This window comes from Ornithorhynchus anatinus, chromosome 18, assembly GCF_004115215.2.
Source record: "Ornithorhynchus anatinus isolate Pmale09 chromosome 18, mOrnAna1.pri.v4, whole genome shotgun sequence".
In the NCBI taxonomy this organism is placed as follows: Eukaryota; Metazoa; Chordata; class Mammalia; order Monotremata; family Ornithorhynchidae; genus Ornithorhynchus; species Ornithorhynchus anatinus.
The window spans coordinates 37,309,488-37,331,904 of record NC_041745.1 but is presented as its reverse complement, the minus strand read 5'-3'; the positions used below and the strand labels follow the sequence as shown (position 1 = coordinate 37,331,904).

The 22,417-nt window shown below is 41.0% G+C and overlaps 1 protein-coding gene across 3 annotated transcripts in view; it reads right to left on the bottom strand.

Annotated features, from left to right (window-relative positions):
- The window catches only part of KCNIP4 (potassium voltage-gated channel interacting protein 4), a 640,168-nt gene that overhangs the window by 477,791 nt on the left and 139,960 nt on the right, over positions 1-22,417 (bottom strand). Inside the window, exon 1 of one of the 3 annotated variants that reach the window (XM_007673221.3) lies at positions 563-856. The exons of the other annotated variants lie outside the window; for them this stretch is intronic. Coding sequence (XP_007671411.1) covers positions 563-650 — 88 coding nt within the window. The 5' untranslated portion in view covers positions 651-856. Of the gene's footprint in view, positions 1-562; positions 857-22,417 lie in introns of those variants that run through there. 3 annotated transcript variants of the gene reach the window in all.

Here is a 22,417-nt window from a genome sequence, read left to right as displayed (position 1 = left end):
AAAAAAACAAAAAACCCAATCCTAACCAAACCTATTAACGATATTTCACTTGATTCAGGCAGTTCCCCATGGTCATTTTATAGCCCCTCAGTAGTCCAGATGAAATATCCTTAATACTTTAATAACAAATTCAGAAGATCAAGCACAAGAACCAGGAAAAGTATTTGCCGATGCACATTAGTGAGAGCGGTGCCAGGGAATTTCAGATCTGCAGGAAAACAGGCTCTTTTTTCTAGGTAGAGCAAATCACAGGCACCCTAAATAAACCTCTACCCCAGCAGGCTGCAGATGCTCTGCTATTTCTGAATGTGTGAATATTTATACCAAGATTCTGAGTCAGGTATAAATGTGTACACAGAGGATTCAAACATATATTTAAGTCCTACAGCAGAAACAGAATGCCACAGATATATTTACGGAGCTCAAATTTAAGCAAACATTTTAAAATAGTGTTTTAATTTAACACCATTTAAAAAGAAATCAAGACCAGAAATAAAGTGAGTCTGGTATGTTTAATTACCACACTAACTGCTCTGGGTTTAAAAAAAAAAAAAACCATTACCTGTATGCAGTGTCCCAGTTAGTAGTCTGAGAAGGTACTGGGCAAATTTCAATATTTCACGTTTACACCGTTTCCTACAGCCACTCATCTTAGGCAACAAGGTATCCCTCTGAGGAAAGCCAGAAAGAAGCCTTTGCCAATACAGAGATGCTCTCAGAGAGGAAACTTCTTGTCTCAGTTAAAAAAAAAAAATCACAAGCTGCTTACAACTCCTTTGGATTGGTCTCTGCTGTCTGTATAGGAAATTTCTTGAAAAGCTAGAGGATCTGAACACAGATGCAACTCTAATACCGTGGTGAGAGGGATGCTCATCGGAATGGTCAGTAAGTTCTTCTGTGACAAGAAGCAGGCTAAGCAGTGAACACTTGTAGTAAACTGGCTACGGAACAGCAGAGAATCACTCACACAGCAGCCTCTTCGGGAGCTAATGCAACCTCACAGACCATCCTGTCGGAGGCGGGGCCTGGATGCCAACTCTTTCCTCATCAATGAATCAGCATGTAAGCAGGTGGGGAGACAGCTGACAGATCACTGGATTTGAATTTCATTTTCCTGATAAAATTGACCCCAATGAACAGCAGCCAGGCTCAGAATAAACACGGATATTCATCGTAAATAAAGACAGCGAAAAGGGAAAGTACTTAAGCACGCTGAGCAAGGTCAGAAAGCTGATGAATCTTTCACATACCCTACTAGCTCTAACCAGAAAGCCAAAAGGAACAAAGATCACATGCAAAAAGCCAATCCCAATTTCAAGGAAGCAAAAGCGAAAATTGAACAAAATGGGGCCAACTTAATTTACTGCAGATCACTTCATAGAACTGCATCAAATCATTAGATGAGCCTGTGTTACTGCCTAGAATGAAATAAGATGAATCCAGTTTGAATGATTAGTTTTGGCTCACTTACGTGAGGGGTAGGGGAACGTGTCTCCTTCTGGGGGGAGCGATCTAGGAGTCAGCACCCTTGGGCCGCCTTTCCGGCCCCAGAGCAGCCTAGCTTAGGGACTAAATAGGTAATTCTGGGGAAAATCACTTAGCTCCATACCCATAAAATGGCCTGGGTACTTTGTCTTGCTAAGGGGATGTTTTAAGTTAATGAGATGAAGTTTATAAAGTGCTCCAGAGATACTCAGCCAGTCGTTGAAAGAATATTACTATCGTTTCCCTAGAATCCAGAGCAATATTTGGCTTTTTATCTCTGGGAGTGCAGTCTGTCTTCAGAGATTTTCAAATGCTTTTGGCAGTTTTTAGGTTGCAGCTCAAATTTATCTCTACCTGGGTCTGAAGAGAATTTTAAAGAGATCTGCACCCATGCCTGTTTAGATGGAGGAAGGGTAGCTCCGACGGTCTGCATACAAAGTTATCTCCAGTCTTCAGTTTAAGATTAATTGCACTCAGACCTCCAGTTATTGCATTCAGCACCTAGCTACTGCTGGGAGGTATAAGCCTACCTTACAGTGTAAAGCCTCCCTGTAGTACTTCAACTGGGAAGAAATTGGAAAGTCACCGGACTTCAAACAGCAGGTTTTCTGAAAGAGCTCACTGTAAATGGTGGGGTGGGAAGGAGTGATCCCAGTGAGGCGACTCAAAATGCTACTCCCTCCACTTTCAAGCATTCCCACCAGTCGTGACTAATTGACTAGATCAAAAAATAAGCTTAGAAATAGAATTGATTTATGTCTCAAGTCTTATGGCCTTTCTCGATGTAGAAAGAGCAAGTCACCTGCTCCCAAAGCTCAGCTTCCAGTGCCAGTAGAAAACTGCAAGACCACATTATACTATGCTCTGTAGGGTCACACCAAAGTATCTGTAGTTACAAATCCAGTGCACTGAAAAGCATTATGTGATCTATCCACTCTCCCATCATTGTAGCGCCTAAAAAATTGCCTGGATGTACAAGAAATAAGGTAGGAAATGGATCTGCAGGGAGAGCAACCTCCATACCTGGGTGAGAATCCAAGGCTTCTCTCTGTGGTTCCTGAAGCGTTTTCTAATCAGATCCCAAGTAACATTTCAAAGACCCAGAAAGGCCACCTCAGTGCTGGCCCCATCCCAGCTCTAGCGTCCGAATGGAACAGCATGGGCTTGTCCCTGTCCCAGACCAAATATATCCTTAATTTGGAGTGAGAGGCATGGTGATAACTCAGCTGTACAACAGAGACAGCTGCACATGTCCAGCCCCATCCCCATGGAAGAACCTGGTTATTAATAATACCATTCAAAGGGCCATTCATTTCATTCATTCAATCATATTTATTGAGTGCTAACTGTGTACATAGCTCTGTACTAAGCACTTGGGAGAGTACAATATAACAACAAACAGACCTATTGCTACCCACAGTGATAATAATAATAATGTTGGTATTTGTTAAGTGCTTACTATGTGCAGAGCACCATTCTAAGTGCTGGGGTAGATACAGGGTAATCAGGTTGTCCCACGTGAGGCTCACAGTCTTAATCTCCATTTTCCAGATGAGGTAACTGAGGCACAGAGAAGTTAAGTGACTTGCCCACAGTCACACAGCTGACAGGTGGCAGATCCGGGATTCGAACCCACAACCTCACAGTCTAGAGGGGGAGACAGACATTGATATAAATAAATAAATCACTAAGACCAAAACAAGACATGAAGGATGCTCTATATAAAGAAAAGGCTGACATCCTGTGGGGAATTCTCCAGGGCTGGGCTGTGCATGATGTTATAAGTGGTGATGTCATTAGCCAGACTATCTTGTGTTTCTGCTGTTATAAAGCAACTCTAAGTTTGTAAGTTAATTCTTTCTCATTCACTTCCCCAAAGCCTGCTTGCCAGCTGACACCACCTTTCTCCAATCAATCATATTTACTGAGCAGTTACTGTGGAGCAGAGCACTGAAGTAGGCGCTTGGGAGGGTACAAAATAACAGAATTGGTAGACACATTCCCCACCCACAACAGGGTAACAGTCTAACGGAGGAAACAGACATTAATATAAATAAATTATGGACCCGTACATAAGTGTTGTGGGTCTGAGGAAGGGATGAATAAAGAGTGCAATCCAAGTAGGTCAGCCATATTTATTGAGTGTTTACTATGTGCAGAGCACTGTACTAAGCACTTGGGAGAATACAATGTAACAGACACATTCCCTGCTCACAGAAAACATACAGTCTAAAGGAGGAAACAGACCGTAATGGCCTGCTGGTGGGTGAGACCATGTTGCCCCGCATAGGGTGTGCAGGGGGGCTGTTTTGGATATTCTTGGCTGTAGCCCGAAGGGGAGGAGGGGGAGGCTGGGGAGGGAGTCAGTCAGCATGTGATTTCCCTCCTGTGACCTCCAAGTGCAAAGGCGAGGTAGAAGGGAGTGGGAGAAGAGGAAATTAAGACTGTCAGGAACAACCTCTTAGAGGAGATATGCTTTTAATAAGGTTTGCTCGGGGGTGAGGAGGAAGGGTCAGTTACTAATTTTCCCAAATTTCTCTTTACTAAGCCCCAGATATTAGGAGAACAAGATCCCATACAGATTCATCTTCTAACTTTCCTGAAGGGTGGAGTCAAGTTATACTCATTAGAAAAGCTTACCTCTTTAGAGGTTAGCATTTTTAGGAGGAAAATGTTAGGAGGCACTTTCATCATGTGAAATCAAGGAAATAATTCCCTAAATTATTGTAGGGAATGTCCTAGATTCTGTAGCAGAATGGCACACAAATAATATAGTGAAGGTGGTTTTCACAGCTCTTCATTAAACCTATTGAGGTAGTTTCATAGGGATTTGAAAGTGTTAGCTAATTTGAAGGTGTGCTTCCCAATGGCATTCCAGGGAAAGCCAAACCAGGCAAATGCTGGTCTTCCTTGAATTTGGATTATTCCATGGCTTCCTAGAAGATCCTCAAAATAAGTGGAAGGTAACTTGGTCCCTGGAAATTTCTTGGGTAAGATGAATAGTCCATTCACTTCAAAATCAGCTCATTTGAACCAAAGAAATATCAGCCACGTATTCCTATCTCTTTCTATCACCTCATTTTTCCCTTAACCAATACAGGAACAACTCAACTGCCCATCCCCTTTCAATTGATGCCTAGGCAATTCTCATCCTGACTGGTAAGGGGACAGAAAATGTTCACAACTGGGTTTTATAGACAAAATGTGCAAAAGCTTTTCTCTCAAAGGTGCATTCGTGGATACAGTTTCACAATCAACAGCATCATCGTCAAGCTGAAGGACAGTTAGACTACTTACTCTCTCCTGTGTATCTAAGAACTTAAGAAAATCGCCAAAAGACACTGTTATACTTTTCAAATTGTCAAGTTGCAAAATGTGTGTGGAATTGAAATAGCATGCAGTGGGATTTACTGAGAAGAAAACAGAATAGAGCCCAACTCAGTCACAGGTTTTCAAAATGGGTCTTGCTAGAATATCAGGATATCTGGAGAACTGTGATTAATCCATTTTTGTTCCAACATCACATTTTCAATCCTAATAAATGAAAAGCTTTCTAATGTGCTATTAGCATTTGATCCAGCTACAACTTGCCATGCCTGTGATGGATGTGTACATAAAAACAATTCAGAATTACAACTCATTGATCCTCAAGGTCAAATAAGATAACCACTGAGTGTCAAGGTTTTTATCAATCTACAGACACCGGCCCCTTCAATCTGGAAACTGTCTGTGTAATTATACAGACTTTAAACCACATATTAACCCACTCAAAAATAAGTCTATGCATTATTAAATTTGAGTAAGACCTTGTCTAAAATTACATAGACAATTGATACCGCATATTTCAACTATCACAGCGAATAATGAAGAAAATGATAAGTTCCTTCCACAGTTTTATGATCATGAACAATTTGCAAATAGGCTTTAAGGTGCTCAAAATAAACGTTGAGCTTTTTAGATAAAAAGCTAAGGAATGCAATTCACCAGAAAGGAAGGAGGTTTTCAGTTGTGTTGAAGGGAAGTGGTGCTATTCATGGCACTCAATAATCCAACTGAAGGATATGTCCTGCTTCAGTCCACTAAAGGTCGCACCTCAACTCCTGCATTAAACAGAGAAATTCAGAGAGGGAGGGAGAATGGAAGAAGGAAGCATCCAGTGCTAATGCCTACAAGGTGGTAAATACCACGAGAGGAGTCTAGATTGTAAATCAAATTGCTTCTTGGTCAACCAATGTGCTCTGAACCTCAGAATGATTCTGAGTCCCAAGGGAGGTACGAGCAGTTGTTCTGTCAGTAGACAAGTTGATGAAGCTAATAAATATTTTGTTTGATGGTTGCCTTTGACTGAGGACCTAAAAGCTTAGCAGAAGAGACAAGAAATGGGAACCCACAAGATTAAATGTCCTTAGTTCTCCGAGAACTGACAAGCAGCATGGCTTAAGGAGAAGCAGTGTGGCTTAGGGGAAAGAGCATGGGCTTGGGAGTCAGAGGATGTGGGTTGTAACCCCGGCTCCACCACTCATCTGCTGTGTGACCTAGGGCAAGCCACTTAATTTCTCTGTGCCTCGGTTACCTCATGTGTAAAATGGGGGTTAAGAGTGTGAGCCCCACGTGGGAAAACCTGATTACCTTGTATCTACTCCAGTGCTTAGAACAGTGCTTGGCACGTAGTAAGTGCTTACCAAATACGATTATCATTATTAGAACATGACAGTAACATTCCTAATAATTCAGTGTTGAGAAAACAACTTGGTCAATGCCTCTTGCATGTACAGAGCCCTATCATGCCCCGTGCAGATAGAATGTAATTAGGGAATGAGCTTGCAAGGGCTTGCATCTATACAAATTATACAGTAATGACACTTGTCACGGAAAGACCGAGTGTATTTACTGTAAGCAATAGAAGAAGAAGAAGAATACTGTAAGCAATTGGAGAAGCAGCGTGGCGCAGTGGAAAGAGCATGGGCTTTGGAGTCAGGGCTCATGAGTTCGAATCCCAGCTCTGCCACTTGTCAGCTGTGTGACTGTGGGCAAGTCACTTAACTTCTCTGTGCCTCAGTTCCCTCATCTGTAAAATGGGGATTAAGACTGTGAGCCCCACGTGGGACAACCTGATTCCCCTGTGTTTACCCCAGCGCTTAGAACAGTGCTCTGCACATAGTAAGTGCTTAACAAATACCAACATTATTATTATTATTATTATTATTATTAAATGCAGATAAATACCATTGTGCATGAAAGGGGTGAGAGGACAGGGTTGGAGTTAATCAGGAAAAACTTCCTGATAGAGAATTTAAGTTTATTTAAAAGAATAGAGGGATGAGAGTTAGGAGGGAGAGGGAGCGCTTTAGGCCTCCAGAGCAGCTTAAATGGAGGTTGGGAAAGGGATAAAAAGGACACGGTGAAAAGATGAATTGGAATGGAGTAGAGGCAGGGACTAAGGGTTAGTTGGAATGGCAAGCAGACTTGAAATCTGGGGCTGTGTGATAAAGATCTCTGATGAAAAAGTACTATTTGACACAGATTTATAGGGACGAGAGGCAAGTAGCTCAATTTTAAGCTTGACATGGCCAGCATGAAACATGATTTTGGCAGCCATGTGTACAGCCTTTTGGAAAGTGTGAAGATTACCAAAACAGAGGTTGAAATTCTCCCTAAGGACTACAATGTAGGCATCTTGGAGAAACTGGGGACTCATGTGTAAGGAAGATTTTGATCCTTAGTGGTTGTCTCATTCGAAGGAATCGATCCATTTAAAAGAGATTTTGAGATGCTGTTTTGATTCATTTTTTTTTCTCATCACTTTACTTCTCTCTCATCCATGCCCTAAGTGGTCAAGGCAGGCATTTAAAAGAGAAGTCTCCTCAGAGGCCAGATAAAGTGGTAAAAGATATAGTGAAGAAGATAGAGTGACCCAATAATTACCTCTTAGCAACCATTCCCATAAATGCCTAGGTTCTAAATCGACAGAATGAAGCTTGTCTTTTCAACCTGCCCCCTTGTACACTCGGCATAGAGCACTCAGGTCCCCCCCAGATGTGATGAATACACCCTGCCTCTCTCTGAGAGATTGAGATGCGGGTTTTGTAATGTATCTCATCCATTTCCAAAGGTATATCAGATGAAGCAATGGAACGTTAAGCTCAAGTGATAGGCCTAAAGAAGTTTTGTGATTCAACTCTATCCTTTGTTAATCAGCCCTGACTAACCATCATTAATCACTGTGGTGTCTATTTTAATGGACTGTGCTCTGCCAGGATGACAGAGCTATCATCTAAAAGTGTCTTAAAATCTAATGCATCCAGGAAACAAAACTATATAGTAAACTTTTAATGCTTCTTCTCCCTGATCATTTACATGAATTTGATTGCAGTGGGCTAAAAATATGCCTTTCTTCACTATAAAACCCATTAAAATGTCTGAATCTTAGAACGGTGCAAAAGACTACTCCGATAAATGGCCTTCTCCATTTGAGTTTCAGACATGTGGTAGGCCTGTTACTTTTATTCCTTGCCCATGAGTTGGTGACTTCAGAAAGTGTGTGGAACTATTCTCCCCTTTTCAGCACGCTTGAGCACCTGATGCATTTTACATGATCCAGAGAGCAAAATTTACAAATTCTAACACATAACTTTGAAATTTACAGTGATCAAATGCAATGAACAACCTACAGGACTGGGTGAAAATGCACCTTGAGGACAGGGATCCTGTCTGCCAATTTTATTGTAAGGCACTTTCCCGAGAGCTAAGTTCTGTGGTCTGTACTCAGGTAATTGTTCAATAATAGAAGCAGTGGAAAGAGCCTGGACCTGAGAATCTGAGGAGCTGCGTTCTAATCCTGGCTCTGCCAATTGCTGGCTGTGTTATCTTGGACAAGTCACTTTTCTTCCAGGTGCCTCAGTTTCTTCATCTGTAAAAAAATGGGAATTAAGTCCTATTCCCTCCTACTTAGACAGTGAGGCCCATGAGGGACAGGAACTGTGTCCAACCTGATTGACTTGTATTTACCCCAGTGCTTAGAACAGTGTTTGACACACAATAAACACTTAACATATACAATAAAAATACGTACATTGATTGAAGCAAAAATTCATAAGCAAAAATACCTGCCCTTTAGAAAAAGTCATTTTCTGTCTGGAATGCTATAGTTTACTGATAATTGCTCAGGAGCATTGATCTTCACTTAACTGAGTGAATTGTATCTGTTTTTGACATCAAATCTACACCAGCTACTGGGGTGGAATAGACTAGGCTTGATCGAGCAGTTCTGGGTACGCACTAGAAACAGGGAGTAGCATTACCAAAAAAGTAGATGAAACAAACTGATTCACATGGTAATTGCTTTTTTTGCCCCTTTCAAATGATCTCATCATTTAAGAGATATGATCCTGTTTGCCAAAGGTAAAAAGGGAGAAAAGGAAGAGAGAAATATCTAGGGAAGAGGAGATGCTTTGCTTTAAAAGTGATTTCCTGGCAAACGTAGGCTTTGGGGTTTTAATATAGTCTCACTTCACATTATCCTTTTTTCGTTGTTCTCTTTTTTCGAGGGCACACGAACAAGATTTCTTGTTTTAAAATGCAAGCAGCTAGGAATATTGAGTTCAGAGAGAGTAGATTATTAGGGGCTTCATTTATTCAGTACTTCCAGACAATATCTGATCATAGTTTTGCTTAGTTTAATTCCTTTTAGTGGGTTCCAACTCATTTCCCCAAATCCCCATTTATGAAGGTCCCCATTGTCATAGGTCAAATACCCAACTGCCATCTGGCATAGTGTTACTTCAAACGTATCGGTTTTGCCGAAGGAGAGTTGCACACTTCCAGGTGAAATTTGGATAAGAATAGCTCAGTAGCTCACTAGTCCCACCATTCCTCAAAAATACTGCTGCCTCTCAGTCAGAAGCACAATTGGTTGTTTTGAGGGCACTCAAGAAAATACTATATGATACTGAAAATAAAGACCTTTCTTCTCCCCAGTTTCATAAACCTTCCTTTCAAGTAACTGAAGGAGAGAAATGTCTTTGTGCTTTCAGAGTGTCCTTGACTAGACCCCAAGGATTCATTTTCTCAGAGCAGCCTAAGGAAGATTACTGATAAAGTGGCAGGCAAGCCCTCTGTTAGTTCCCACCTACCTAATTAAACATTCAAGACATCGGAAGGAGAGGAATGTGAAAAGCAACTAACTTCAGGACTGACCTTTCTTGGGAACTAGTTAAGAGTGATGATTATAAATCAAGTACAGTCTCTGGTGACACTATTTGCTGAAACATAAAACCACATAATGCAGTTTTCATGTTGCACACTCTTCAAATCACTGCTTAGAGAAGCAGTGTGGCGCAGTGGAAAGAGCACGGGCTTTGGAGTCAGGGCTCATGAGTTCGAATCCCAGCTCTGCCACTTGTCAGCTGTGTGACTGTGGGCAAGTCACTTAACTTCTCTGTGCCTCAGTTCCCTCATCTGTAAAAATGGGGATTAAGACTGTGAGCCCCACGTGGGACAACCTGATTCCTGTGTTTACCCCAGCGCTTAGAACAGTGCTCTGCACATAGTAAGCGCTTAACAAATACCAACATTATTATTATTATTAAATCAGTCCATGCACTATTTAGTTTCCCCTGCAAAAGATCTTGTACTAAAAGCTTTCTTACAATCTCATTCAGAGGAAGCACCTAGTGTTCACAGGATGCAGGACCCAGTTGTACATTGGGCTGAAATGTGCCATCTTTGAGCAGTAAAAGCAAAGCAAGCATTTTTTTAAATGACATTTGATAAGTGTTTTCTATGTTCCAGGCACTCTACTAAGCACTGGGCTAGATAACAGGCAGGGCAGACGGTCCCCATCCCACATGGGACTCGCAGTTTGAATCCCCATTTTACAGATGAGGTAACTGAAGCCCAGAGAAGTGAAGTGACTTGCTCAAAGTCCCATAGGAGACAAGAAGTGGAACCAGAATTAGAATCCAAGTCCTCGGACTACCAGGCATAAAGGGAAGAGCAGCTTTGACGATTTGGCCTAGTACTGGACCGTTGGAGACAATGGTAGGAAGAAGATCAGCTTTGCGCGTGACAACTGGGAGAAGGGCTTCTCTCCTTGAGCAGAGACTTCAGGGAGCCTGGAGATGAGCTTGAAAATAGCAACGGCCGATGCAAGAGGTAGCACAACAAAAGCCAATCATGATATACTCAGAATGAAATGCTGGCTGTGTCTAGGTCTTTCCAACCTCAATTGCCTGCCTTGATACAAATTGGCAGTAAAGGCAGGAAAAGCCATAAAAAGGATGGCTATACACACATACACATTCAAAGGGAAGTAGGGCACTTGACATTTTACTAGTAAATGAAGTAATGCAGCGATGCTCGCTGCTACACAGATCTGCAGAGAAGAATATGATCTCTATAGACTTCTATAGAAACACAATGGCCTAGTGGATAGAGCACGGGCCTGGGAGTCAGGAGGTCATGGGTTCTTATTCTGGCTGCTCCGCTGGTCTGCTGAGTGACCTTGGGTCAGTCACTTCACTTCTCTGTGCTTCAGTTCTCTCATCTATAAAATGGGGATTATGACTGTGAGACCCATGTGGGACAGGGACCGAGTCCAACCTAATACTCTTGTATTCACCCCAGAGTTTAAAACAGTGCCTGGCACACAGTAATCCCTTAACAAGTGTCATAATTATCATTATTATTCCTAAACAATTCTGTACTGTGAATCAATCATAGGGCAGCTGTGAGAAAGTCTGGGGAGGAGAAGAAATGTTTTAAAGACCCTTTGGCACAGACGTTCAAGGAATATGGCATTAGCAGAGGACTGCTGAAAGCAACAGTAGCAGGTAACCAGCCTGGCTTACAGGATTCACAGATGGAGTGACAGCCACTGGAATGGCTTCCTCTGGGAAAGGAGAGAGAAAACGGAGCCGGATATTGTCAAAAACGGCTCAGTAGTAAAACAAAGAACAGGTTTCTTTTTGCAACTGTTTTGGAAGGGGATGACGATCCACCTCAGCCACTTGTGGATAGGTATCATACCCAGTAATTCACCTTCCAACGAGAATGATAAAACTGCCGAATCAGATTTCTTTAGGCCCTTTTATAAACTTGCCAGTTGGTTGAAGCTTTAGAGATACTTTGGATTTGAAAGGCTTATGTTATAAAAATCAAGGAGATGTTTAGGACCACTGCTATGTGTGGCTTCAATGATTATTGTCTTAGTAGTTATGTATTCTTTTAAAAACCAAAGACCAAGTCTTTTCTCCATGTAAAACTACCTAGGACCAGTTCCAAATTGCTGTATTCCAAATCTCCATACGTCTAGAGCATGGACCTGGGAGTCAGAAGGACCTGGGTTCTAATCCCGGCTCTACCACTTGTCTGGTCTGTGACTTTGGGCCCGTCATTTCACTGCTCTCTGCCTCAGTCACCTCTTCCATAAAATGAAGATTAAGACTGTGAGCCCTATATGGAACTGCGTCCAACCCGACTAGCTCATTTCTACTCCAGTGCTTAGAGCAGTGCTTGACACATAGTACGCACTTAACAAATACCATCATTATTATTATTATTATCCATAAACTGGGGATAAGGTTAGTTGTGAGCCCTGTCTAGGGCAGGGACTGTGTTTAATTTGACCATTTTTATCTACTTCAGCACTTTTGCTTAAATAAAGCAGCAGTGTGGCTCAGTGGAAAGAGCACGGGCTTGGGAGTCAGAGGTCATGGGTTCTAATCCCAGCTCCGCCGCTTGCCAGGTGTGTGACTTTGGGCAAGTCACTTCACATCTCTGGGCCTCAGTTCCCTCATCTGTAAAATGGGGATGAAAACTGTGAGCCCCACACGGGACAACCTGATCACCTTATATCCCCCAGCGCTTAGAATGGTGCTTTGCACATAGTAAGCGCTTAACAAATGCCACCATTATTATTATTATTATTATTATTATTACATCATAAGAATGAGGATGACAAAACAACTTGTTGGAAAACAATTAAGTGTCCAACATCTGTATTCATCTCTTGCAGGCCCAGGAAACCAGCCCAGATGGGTAGACTAATGTGGGAGGGTAGGTATACAATGACCCTCACCACTGACCTCTAGCTCACAGCCTGTCTCTGGCCTGGAATGTCCTTCCTCTTCAAATCCAACTGACAATGACTCTCCCCCTCTTCAAAGCCTTATTGAAGGCCCATCTCCTCCAAGAGGCCTTCCCAGACTAAGCCCCACTTTCCCTCATCTCCCGCTCCCTTCTGCATCGGCTGACTTGCTCCCTTTGTTCTACCCCCAATACCCCCAACCCCATAGCACTCATGTACATATCTGTAATTTTATTTATTTGTGTTGATGTCTGCCTCCCCACCTCTAGACTGTGAGCTCACTGTGGGCAGGGATTGTCACTTTTTATTTTTGAATTGTTCCCAAGTGCTAAATACAGTGCTCTGCAGCCAGTAAGTATCTAATAAATATGATCGAATGAATGAATGAATGAATCATCCTTTACCCCTCTATACTTTGTTGGGCAAGTAGGTACGGGGGACCCAGAACAATAATAATAATAATAATAATAATAATAATGGCATTTGTTGAGCACTTACTATGTGCCAAGCACTGTTCTAGGTGCTGGGGTGGGGGAGACAAAGTAATCAGGTTGTCCTACATGGGGCTCACCGTCTTAATCCCCATTTTACAGATGAGGTAACTGAGGCACAGAGAAGTTGTGACTTGCCCAAAGTCACAAAGCTGACAAATGGAGGAGCCGGGATTAGAACTCCCAAGCCTGTGTTCTTTCCACTGAGCCACTGAAGCAAAAATGGTGCATAAAAAGCCCCAAGCCTGGGTCTCCTAATTTCTGAACTCACGGTGGGAATTTCCGTTTTTAGAAATTTCTGTTCACTTACCTTCTCCATGAACCACACACCCAATAGACTAATTGCAGGAAGTTCAGATGAAGCTGCATCACTTTTCCCTTTACCACTCAGGAAAGCTTATTTTAATAACAAAACAGATTGGATCACTTTGGGAAACATAGAAATCCTGGAGCACACTTCACTTGACCTACTGCAGTGAATTCAATAGGATGAGTGTAGCTAAATGAAGCAGTATTTCCTTTCGGTACATATTAAGTTTATTGCCCATTAGTTCCATCGGGTGACCTTTTGTGTTTGTATAATTAAATGAGATGGAGAAAGAAGACCTTCATAATCTGTGGGGTTTTTGTTTTGTATTTTAATTCTTCCCTCATCTCAGTTGGTTATGAGTTTTGATTTTTTTCTTGATTTGGTAAACAACTCAATGTAAGGATTTCTGTAGTACAGCTATGGATGGAGTGAGGGAAAGACCGGGACCATGTCGGTGTATAATGTCAGTTCAGGACCGAGCACATCTAAGATGAATTCATAAAAGCATAAGGTCCTTTTGGACAGAGACTTTATGTCATTTGTTTCTAGTTCCTCAAATCTTTGGTTCAAAGTGACCACTCAGAAAAAAATGCTATTTACAATGGTGAAAATATCATATATGAAAGCTCAAATATTTCTTTGCAGAATCATATTGTAAAGAAGCAGATTACAGGTAAAACCTTCAGAGCATACGGTCCTTGTGGACAGGGCATGTGTGATTTGTTTTGTATTCCTCAAGCTCTTGATTCAGAGTGGCCACTCAGAAAAAATGCTATTTACTACTCCAAAATAACATTATGAACCCCAAATATTTCTTTATATAATCATATTGTAGAGAAACAGATTACAAGTAAAACCTTTAGGTTTTTTTCATATGAATTGGAATTTTTTAAAAAATCTTCCCTTTAAAAAGATATAATTATTCCTGTGTTTATCAAAATTAGTTTTGAAAATAACAGACTTATTTAATGAACTAGATCTCGTTTCTGATTATGTTTTTCCAGAGATTGCCTAATTATTCAGAAGAGGAAATAATGAGTCCAATTCTCTGCAGGGGTGCAGCAACGAAACCCCTGGAGAGTAGAGGGAAAAACAGACATACTGTTCCCCCTCCAAGACCTGGGAACCAAAAAAAAACACAAAAAACCCACCCCTGCCTGGCTCAGCTACTAAATCTCTGGGACCAGAGAGTTTGTGATGGTCTGTATTGGAGCAACTCCAAATTATCATAGAGGCCAAGCTGAGTGGTGGGGGTCCAGCTGTATTGATTGTTTATTCCCGTTTTGATGTGTTTCTTTGGGGATTGGAGCCTCTCTAGAACAGTCCCTCAGTTTTCGGTGGTTGAAACTATTCTAGCCCAGCTGCCGTCTACCTGAATAAGGGAAGCTGCTCGTACAAGGGTCGTAATCAAGAAGCAGGGTGGCCCAGTGGACAGAGTATGAGTCTGGGAGCCAGAGGACCTAGGCTCTAATTACAACTCCAACATTTATCTGCTTTGTAATCTTTTGCAACTCATTTAACTTCTCTGTAAACTCGTTGAGGGCAAGGAATTTGTAAGATCATTGTGGGCAGGGAATGTGTCTGTTCATGGTTGTGTTGTACTCTCCCAAATACCAAAAAGTGCCATTGAATACATGAATGAATGAATTATCTGGGCTTTGATCACCTCATCTGTAAAATAGGGATTAAGACTGTGAGCCCCATGTGGGACATGAATTGTGTCCAACTGGATTAGCTTTCGTCTACCTCAGGGCTTAGTATAATACCTGACATGAAGTAATTGCTTAAATACCATTAAAAATAAATCTCCCAGTAAACACTTACCAGCAAGAGCTGATCCCCAAACATTGCCCTGAGCTTCTGGTATCCTTTACTCCAGGATGGGAGGGGATGAGGACTCCAGTCCCGGCCCCTCGGATATACAGCGAATGGTTCACCATCTACCTGGGTTGTATGGAAGGTCTCAGATTGTTCCTGTCCCTGTCTCCCTCCCCTGTGGTGCCGTGAACTATTGAGAGCCTGAAGAGACAAGCTCCCTCAGCACAGAACAACTTAATGGCCCTTCCCCTCTTATATCTCCTCTCAGATAAACAACCCTAAAGAAATTTTGCAGGAGATTTAATGATGAAACCCTAAAGTAGAACTTACCCTCAAGGATAAGTTGTCACTTCTACATGGTGCAGTTTCTCCTGTGGGGAGAAATGAATGAGCTTGGGGCTTGAGATTTTAGAACTGAGAACCTGTGCAGAGGAACTGATTTTGCTACCAGTGACTTGCACTCTTTCATCTCTACCATTCCTGGTCCTGCCATGGAATGCCACAAGTGGAAGGTCATAGGGAGATCGAAGGGAGGTAGCACACTGTCAAGTAGAGATGTGATCTTTTCTCACGTTAGTCAGTAGAGGCCGAATTAGGACTATAATCCAGGCCTCTGGCTTCCCGGAGCAGCCTTATTTCCTCAGACACAGTGGCCCAATTCCTTGGCCAATGAGGGCAGAAGCTCCTCTTACAGATAAAGATGGAATTTATTAAGTTCTTAGTGTGGACAAATTTACTGGGGTAAAGGGAGTCAGATGGGACACAGTCCCATCCCACATGGAGCTCGAGATCTATCTTATCCCCATTATACAGATAGATGATGAAACTGAGGCCCAGAGAGATTAAGAGACTCAGAAGATGAGTGTCAGAGTCCTAGCTGTGATCATTAATGGGCCCTCTAATGGTTTCAGCCAGAGAAACTCACCACGTTTTACTTGGATGAAATTTACAGGAAAAAAAAGTAAATTTCCAACCCTTTTTCCATTCTCTGATTTCTCTTTACTTCCTCCTCTTCCCCAACATGCCTCCCACAGACTTAGGTACTAAAGTGTTTCATTTTCCAGTCACATGGTCACAACTGTTTCCCAACTGGGATTGGCCATGTGATAAAATATCAACTACTGACATGCTTCCAGTGTGTTCTCAATCTCTAGGAGAAAAGTGCTTAGGATAATATTCTGCACGCAGCAAGGACTAAATAAATACCATTTTTTTTGGACCTATATCATTTTAAGAGTATCCACTTAGTTAAGCCGACAGATTTAATCTATAACTTCAAGGCATAAAGACAAAATGCTGGGGAGGTGAAAGGGGTGAGAGTGGGAGGGTCTCATGGTTTTAATTAGAAAAAAGGAGCAACCCAGTGAACAAGAAATAAGCAATGAACAAGAAATGAGACCTCTACATTTTCAAGCACAAAAACTGCAGCATTTAGGGCTTTTTTGCTAGCTGTCCTTAGTTCACCCTGGTTGTTCCTTCAGATTGCAGTACTGTATATTCAAGACAACTGCATATTTAAGACTGTCCAATTACAAATTCTACCTAATGTACTGTTCCAAAGGTCTGATGTTGGGTACCTGAACTGTGAATGCCTTATGTTTAAAATCAGGAAAAATTAACCCCTGACTGGGGTTTCGAGTATCCGGGTTAAATCACTGTGCTCACACATCGATACTTTCACATGTGTTTGCTTGGACAAGATTTAATATTCACTTTTAGGGAAATGAGGCAAAGATTAGTAACGAAGAACTCTATATGACCTACTGACTTTTCAATACATTTAAAAATTTAAAAAGGCCAAGTGAGCTTGTCATTTCCACTGAACACTTGCTGGTGAATGAAATCATTCAAGAAAAGTGGTATTAAGAAAGTACAATGAGCAAGAACTACAGCTCATAAACCGAGGAAATCACTGCAAAAACAGTGTGATTTAATCACCTGATTCAAATGAATGGCTGTAGTTTTATTCAGTCAATATCAATCTCCCTTCACTTCTCCCCATATCTTTTTTCTCTTAATACAATTTGGCCAGCATTTAGAGGGCTGACAACATTTCTACTCATTAAACTGCTGCGAACTCTCCTCTACTCAATGACTTGATTTCTAAGTTCTTTCTTGACATTCTTCCCTTCCTATGTTTGGATACTTTTCAACCATTTTGCTTCTTTCTCATAGTTCTCTCATGCAGCAGGTAAAAGGAAAGGAGCAGAATGAAAAAAAAACAGCTTTATTGGCTACATTTATCCAGATGGCTTAAGCCAAGAGTTGGTATTTGGGGCTAAAAATCAGATATAGGTTTAGTGAGAATTCATTCAATAATAATTCTGATTATCTAAGGTCCACATTACTCCCTAGAAGATAGACCCCTTCAGTGTCCTCTAGACTGTAAGCTCATTGTGGGCAGGAAACATGTCTGCCAACTTTGTTATATTCTACTCTCCCAAGTGCTCAGTATAGTGCTCTACACACGTAAGCATTCAACAAATATGACTGATTGAATGCTAATTCTTCCAGGCCACAAGGAAATGTTTAGAGAGTTGCTACAGAATTGACTGCCAATGTACTACCATGGATAACTAAGACATGATTTTAGAGGATAATCTTCTGTTCTTGATTTTTCTGAATATATACTCTTTTAATATTGGTATGTTTTAAACTTACAAAAACAATACAGGGGCAGGACTATGGCATGGCAAAATTAGAAATTGAAAAATCATCCAATGGGTAAAAGGAAAGGAGGTAAATGAAAAGAACAGCTATATTGGTTACATTTATCCAGGTGGCTTAAAGCCAAGAGCTGGTATTTAAGGCTAAGAGTCAGGTTTTTGTTTTATGTATAGTCATAATTCATTCAAAATAAATCAAATTATCCAAGGGCCATATTATTCAAACTTTAAAAAACACATTAAATCTAAACTTTAGGTAGACCCTCTCCTCTCAACATAGAATCAGAGCTAGAAGAGAACTGAAGATATCAAATGGCCCAAATCCCCACCTCAGATATGATACATAACCAAAGCACCTAAGGGACAGGAATTGAGGTCGTGTTTTTCAAGATCTTCAGGGCTCAGGTCCACAGTCTCTCTAGGTAATCTGTTCCAGAGTTTAATCTCAGTTGTTCAATCTATAGTATTTTTTGAATACCATAGATTGATCAATTGAGATTAAGCTCTGTGTGCAAAGCACTGTATCAGCACTGGAGAGTACAATACAATACAGTTGGTTGCTCAATAAAAATGATTGATTGATTGACCATCGAGATGTTTTCTTAAGTCAAGCAATGGCACTGAGTATTTACTGGGGGCAGAGCATTCCCAAATTCTTATTCTGTCCTCTAAAAACAACCTCCCTCGAGAAGCAGTGTTGTCTACTGGACAGAGCATGTGACTGGGAGCATGAGAACCTGGGAGCATGTGACTGGGAGCATGAGAACCTGGCTTCTCATCCTAGGTTCACCACCTGTCTGCTGTGTGATCTTGGACCAGTCACTTCACTTCTCTATATCTCAGTTACCTCATCTGTAAAATGGGGATTAAGACTGTGAGCACCACATGGGACATGGGCTGTGTCCAACCTGATTTGCTTCTATCTACCCCAGTGCTTAGTACAGCATCTGGCACATAGAAAGCTCTTAAATACCATAGGAAAGGCTACATTCTCTATGGAATAACTCTTTACCTAATCCAACAGGGGTAGAACTTCCTCTAGGCAAGCCAGAGTAGCTACTCCATGGTGCGGAGATCCTAAAAGTGGGGTTTCATTGGGAAGACCACTGCCCAAGCTTGATCCATTCGCTAGCTCTCCCTACCCCAAGTTGATAAGCCTTATGATGGTAGAAGGGTGATCTGTAAGGGAATGGGAGTTGAGAAAATGAGGGCTTAGTCCCGGAAGGCCTCTTAAAAATGAACTTTGAATAAGGCTTTGTCTCCTTGGCCTTGTCTTTTCCAAGGTAAACTACCCTAATTCCTTTCGATTCTTCTTACCTCCTTTTGTCCTGATCTTTGATCATGGCTTTCCACTTATCTTGTTTAGAACAAGAATCCTATCATAGTGTAAAATTAAATTGGTCAAGCTTGATTTGTTAACAGAGTTATCTTGATGGCTACCAGTTTGTTCTGCTATTCAAGATGATTGCCTGTTAATCATCTGAGGATCTGTTAGAGCCTCTTGTATTTACTCCACCTCTTAGCACAGCACTGGGCCCACAGCAAGTACTTAATACCATCATTTTTATTAGTTTCTTTTCTTTCTGGAAATATTTGACCTTTTTCAATCTTCAGAGATTCCTTGTCCTACAGAGTTCTAAGAAAAATGAAAATTCAAGTGGCTCTGCAATTAACACCTACCAACTACTTATTTACCCAAAAATGTGTATCATTAGTCTTGGTGGATATAAATATATCCAGCTTTGTTTTAATTAGTCAAGTGATTCTTTTGTTTCATCCTAGTTTCTTTTTTTTCCCTCCCATCACAGGTGGAAGCCACTCAAAGTTTCTGGTCACAATTGAACATTCTAATAAAAGTAAAAAAAAAAATTGAAAACCCTAAAATATTTCCTTGTTCTACAGTCATTTATTGTCGGATAGCCCATATTAAAAACCAGGAAACAACGTTTCCCTCTTTTATAACTATTAGCCGCACCTTCTCCTAGATTTAAGCTTGCATATGTTCTACATAAATATCCTATTTGTTTGTGCTTAGTAACCTTAATATTATCCCTAACTTTGATTTTTTTATTTTTTATGTTTTTTGTTGAATCATATTGGACTTAACACTCTTTAAATACAGCTTCTGCTGGATAAATTTGCTCCTTTCATTACAACTAAAATTCTATCCTCTTGATCTTATTCTTTATACCATATTCAGGAAATATAAAATTTACATGTGCTCTAGAAACTGTTTCGCAAATGCCACGGATAAGCTGCACCCATCTAAAACAGCCACAAGGAAAAGGTTACCTTATCCAAAAGCATGACTTTAGCATATACAAAGCTGATTTTCCCTATATGTATACAATGTTATCTCTTTGCTGCTTTGCAAAAGCTTTCTTTGAGCTATATATTCTTAAAAACCCACATTTTACAGTGTAAAGCCGGCTTGTGATACAATTTTTCAGATTTCTTCAAAGCTGGAATGAAAGGAATGCACCCATTTAATGGAAATTCAACAGGATATTTCAACCAAATTTGAATCTGTCACTTAATGCAGTTCAATGTTAACTCCTCTCTATCCTCTGAAATCCCTAAGGACAGAATGTACTGCCATTTGTCTTGGGCTTGTTCACAAGCCTCACCTCTGCCTGGGACTCCCTCCTACTCAAGTCCAGTAAAATCACGGCTTTCCTTATTTTTATTTCTTTATGGTATTTGCTAAGCACTTACTAGGTGTTAAGCACTGTTCTAAGTACTGGAGTAGATAAGAGTTAGTCAAATTAGACACAATCCCCATCCCATATGGGGTTCATCTTCAAAACCCTCCTGAAATCTTCCCCCTTCATTACCATTTCAACATTTATGTCACCTAAGCACTTCAATTCTCCCTTCCCAGGGCCCCTGTAGCATTCAAGTATATATCTTTAAACTCTTTTGCTTGCCCCTTTTGAGAATCTATTTTAGTGCCTGTGTCCCCAACTATACTGTAAATAATAATGATAGTATTTGTTAAGCGCTTACCATGTGACAAGCATTGTTCTAACAGCTAGGGTACATACAAGGTAATCAGGTTGGAAACAGTCCCTGTCCCACATGGGGCTCACAGTCTTAATCCCCATATTACAGATGAAGGAACTGAGGCACAGAGAAGGTGAGTGACTCCCCCAAGGCCACACAACAGACAGGTGGCAAAACTGGGATTTGAACTCGGGTCCTTCTGACTTGCAGGCTTGTGCTCTATCTACTAAACTTTGCTAAACTCCTTGAGGGCAGTAATCATGTCTACTAATTATTTTCTTCTCCAAATGTTTGGCAATTTTCTCTGCACAATGTGCTAATAAATACAGTTGATTGTGTGGCAGACGGCTGAACCAGAAGATTTCTTGATATTCTTTCCCAGTCTATGTACCTTTTCCAAAAAGAGAGATTTTGTGAAAATACTTATACTGTAAATCTTCTCAACAGAGCAGCAAGAGATAGTTATATTGCTCACACAATGTGGAAGAGATAGCCATTCACTGGGTAAAGCCCACACAAACACAAACACACAAAAGCTCTCATGTGTCACAAGTTAAAAACATCACACATACAGAGTAGCTTGACTTCTAGCATTGCAAAGAACGAAATCAGAACTTTGTGAACCCTATAAGGTTAAGCATTTAACCATATGCTTATTGAGTGCATTACAGGATCATTTTGTATGAATGACCAGCCCACTCAGATTCTTCAACTAGTAATGTGAGAATATTAGCGTTGTAGGGTAAATTTAATCTCTTCTAAAAGGAGTCAGAGTCAAAATCTGATATTACTTTTGTCCTTCCAATAAGGAAGCAGTTGATGAGAGACCAAGGTAGGTGGGAGAGAGAGACAAAGGGAAAACGCTAGAGAAAAAGAGCGTGCTCACTATGTCAGGGACAAAGTAACATTTATAAGCTACTGCAATCATTCTCATTTGAAGATTTAAGGTCACTTTCCTGGAAATCATAGCAAGCAGTGACTTCAAAGGCATTTCTCAGAGGGATAGTAAGAGAGTAATCATTTCTCAGCTCAAGTCACCTCTTCTTGGCATAAAAGGGTACAACATAAGGTGACTTGTAACGTTACTATCCTACGGAGGCAAACAGAGGACCACTTATACATCTCAAAGTTATTTATCTGTTCAATTCCAGTCTGTGTTTAATATCGAAATTCCTTGGACGATGATCTGAAGACTAATTTAAATAAGCACATTCATCAATCAATAGTATTTATTGAGCATTTAGACTGTGCAGAGCACTGTAGTAAGCACTTGGGTGAGTATTCATTCAACCATATTTATTAAGCACTTATTGTGTGCAGAGCACTGTACTAAGCACCTCACTGTACTAAGCACTAGTACTCATGATCCCTGAAGTGAAATGGGAGGAAAAGGAGCATGAAAGAGGAGGGAGAGCAGGCCATCAGAGAAGATGAAAAGAGGGGGTACTGAAAGGAGGCTTCAGGGGGACAAAGGTTCAATATTATCCCTGCTTCCTTCCCCAGATACTTCCCAACTTTTTCCTCTTCCCCCTGCCCCTGCCATACCACCTTGCCAGGG